This window comes from Coffea arabica, chloroplast (genome assembly GCF_036785885.1).
Source record: "Coffea arabica chloroplast, complete genome".
NCBI lineage: Eukaryota > Viridiplantae > Streptophyta > Magnoliopsida > Gentianales > Rubiaceae > Coffea > Coffea arabica.
Genome location: NC_008535.1, coordinates 27,501 through 30,000, shown reverse-complemented (window position 1 = coordinate 30,000; position 2,500 = coordinate 27,501). Strand labels below are relative to the sequence as shown.

General features: G+C 32.0%; 2 protein-coding genes and 1 non-coding gene across 3 annotated transcripts in view; 1 reads left to right on the top strand and 2 right to left on the bottom strand. All coding sequences in view use genetic code 11, as the record gives it.

The window, feature by feature from the left end:
• psbM (photosystem II protein M) overlaps positions 1-82 on the top strand; it is a 105-nt gene extending 23 nt beyond the window's left edge. Inside the window, exon 1 of the mRNA in view lies at positions 1-82. This exon is cut by the window's left edge and continues 23 nt beyond it. Coding sequence (YP_817476.1) covers positions 1-82 — 82 coding nt within the window.
• Positions 83-1,241: 1,159 nt separating this feature from the next.
• petN (cytochrome b6/f complex subunit VIII) lies at positions 1,242-1,331 on the bottom strand. Its single transcript has one exon. The coding sequence runs from the start codon at positions 1,329-1,331 to the stop codon at positions 1,242-1,244; it is 90 nt and encodes a 29-aa protein (YP_817475.1).
• Positions 1,332-1,665: 334 nt separating this feature from the next.
• Positions 1,666-1,746, bottom strand: trnC-GCA. Its single transcript has one exon. It is a non-coding gene; the product is annotated as a tRNA-Cys (tRNA).
• Positions 1,747-2,500: the final 754 nt, after the last annotated feature.

The following is a 2,500-nucleotide window of genomic DNA, read 5'->3' as shown; positions in this document are numbered from 1 at the left end:
TATTGCTACTGCACTATTCATTCTAGTTCCTACGGCCTTTCTACTTATAATTTACGTAAAAACAGTCAGTCAAAATAATTAATTTGAATTAAACTTGACTTATGAGTTCTTATCAAAAGTTTTCGAAATCAAATGAAAAGTATTCCAATTTTAGTGTCTTAAATTGAAATTAAATAATGATCGGCAGTATTCTAATAGCTAGATCCTATGGTCGAAAGATTCATCTACCATAGGATCTAGCTATTAGAATTATTGTGGTGTATAAAGATAAAGTTGTATAATGTGTAAAGTACAACTTTACAAAATATACAATAAAGATAGAGGCTTAATTTAATATATATTAATCTCTCCAATATTAGTCTTCATATATTTGTATGTGGATATCCATTCCATATATGGAATGGGGTTGGCATAGCACCCAATTCTATTTATTTGTTCCATCTATTTGTATTGTATTGGTTTCGATCAATCTAAAATAATTGTTTTGTTCTTACGTCTTATCGTTCTAATTACTAGACTTTTTTTTTATGAATTTCAATCTGAACTCGGTATCTATTGAAAGAAAAGAATAAAATCAATGAGGGAAAAGGATATAGGCCATGCCATATTTTAATAAAATCATTAGCAAACATTCCGAAGAAGTAATTGATTGAACCATCAACAGTAGTTCCACGGGCACTTCTCGGATTTCGAAAAGGAATAGTAAACTTCGCCAATTTTTATGGCCTGAACCATAATATAAAATGGAAGTCGATAAAGTATAAATAAAATTTTAAAAATTATAAAACAAGTGGTAAATATGCAATATGTGACTCGCCTGAGGGAGGCTCCTCTTATGTATAGCATCTCCTTAGACAACCACTATGTCTATACCGCTTTTCATAGAAAGTGCGTATACACTTAACAAAACGACTTCTTCTTTTTAAAGAGGGACTAAACAATCTGGTCTTCTTCAGCACCCACCTATAAGTCTGGTAAAAGACCGTTGATTGGAATAGAACCGAATTTGGTTGGGAAAAATTTCCTATCATTGGGATCCCTTTCAAAATACAAAGATGGGAGTCGGTGAAATATCTGTTTGATTGAAAAAGTATGATTCATATAACGATGCATTACTCCATTCGAATCCAATGAAATTCGAAATGACGATCTTTTGATTTTCATTTTAATTAAATAGTTCAAAACGTGTTACAGAACGATCTATAAAACAATTGATACAGTTTGATTAATTAGTAATACTCTTAGAGTCCACTCCTTCCCCACACTACGAGTGAAAGGGAAAATGTAAAGACTACCATTAAAGAAGCCCAAGCGAGACTTACTATATCCATGTGAATTATATCCCCTTATCTCTATAAATATGAAGGAATTATTCCTCAATAATAAATAATAATTAATAGTATAGTGGAATCAATGGCACAGAGTCAAAAAAAGGATTCTGACCGAATACTATTGATAATCCCTCTACCCTTAGAATAGTTCCTTGAATCTAGGATAGGATTCAAGGATTTACAATCTTTTCAAAAAAAACCACTTCAAAAAACGCCACCCGAATGCAATGCTTCGAATCAAACAAGCATTAATAAATAGCGCCCTCCCTCTGCTTCGGATGGGAAATAATTTGGTGAGTTATATCAGCAGAACAGAAGAAAAGATTTCAAGTTTTTTGTTGATCAGGCGACACCCGGATTTGAACTGGGGAAAAGGGATTTGCAGTCCCCCGCCTTACCACTCGGCCATGCCGCCAAACCGATACAAAATTGGTGAAATTTGTCCCGTATTACTTAACTGCTTTTTCTTTTTATTTTTATTGTACTTGCATCTTGACTTCTGTTTTTCTTACTTAATACTTTTCTTTCCTAAAAGAAATCTTTATTTCGATTGGAGTTGATCCGCCCCTGTCTTGTCTAGTATATAGTATCTCAAAATGGCCAACTTCTCTCACTTTCTATTAAAAATCAAATGTGGATTTTCATTCGCAAAAGTCAAAATTTATGACAAATTTGAACCATTAACTATTAACTGCTGACTGCGAATTCATGAACGGTTTGAATCTCAAAATTGGATATTTTCTTTTCCTAATGACATAAATAAGAAAATACAAATTGATACATCAATATTGAGTTAAAAATCCCTCTCCATTTCAATTATAACAACAATTATGAGTATCTGTAAACCCCCGAGCAGAAACTGTTACACAGATGTCTATTATCTTATTTATATATGTTATATCTTGGCTAGAAGAAATTCTCAGAAAATTTTCATATCTCCATTTTATTTTGAATTGAATAGAAAATAGAAAATTTCTATTTTAATCGAGCACAACCCGTCTTGTGTTGCCCCCCCCAAAAAAAGAACGGCAATACAATAAAAGAGAAGGGGGATATTAATATCTGCATACGTGTTTAATAAATACAACTCCCCCTATATTAGAAACTTCACGTATGTAATATCATAATAATGGTAGAAATTGAATCATTTTTTTTTTATTTTGATATTC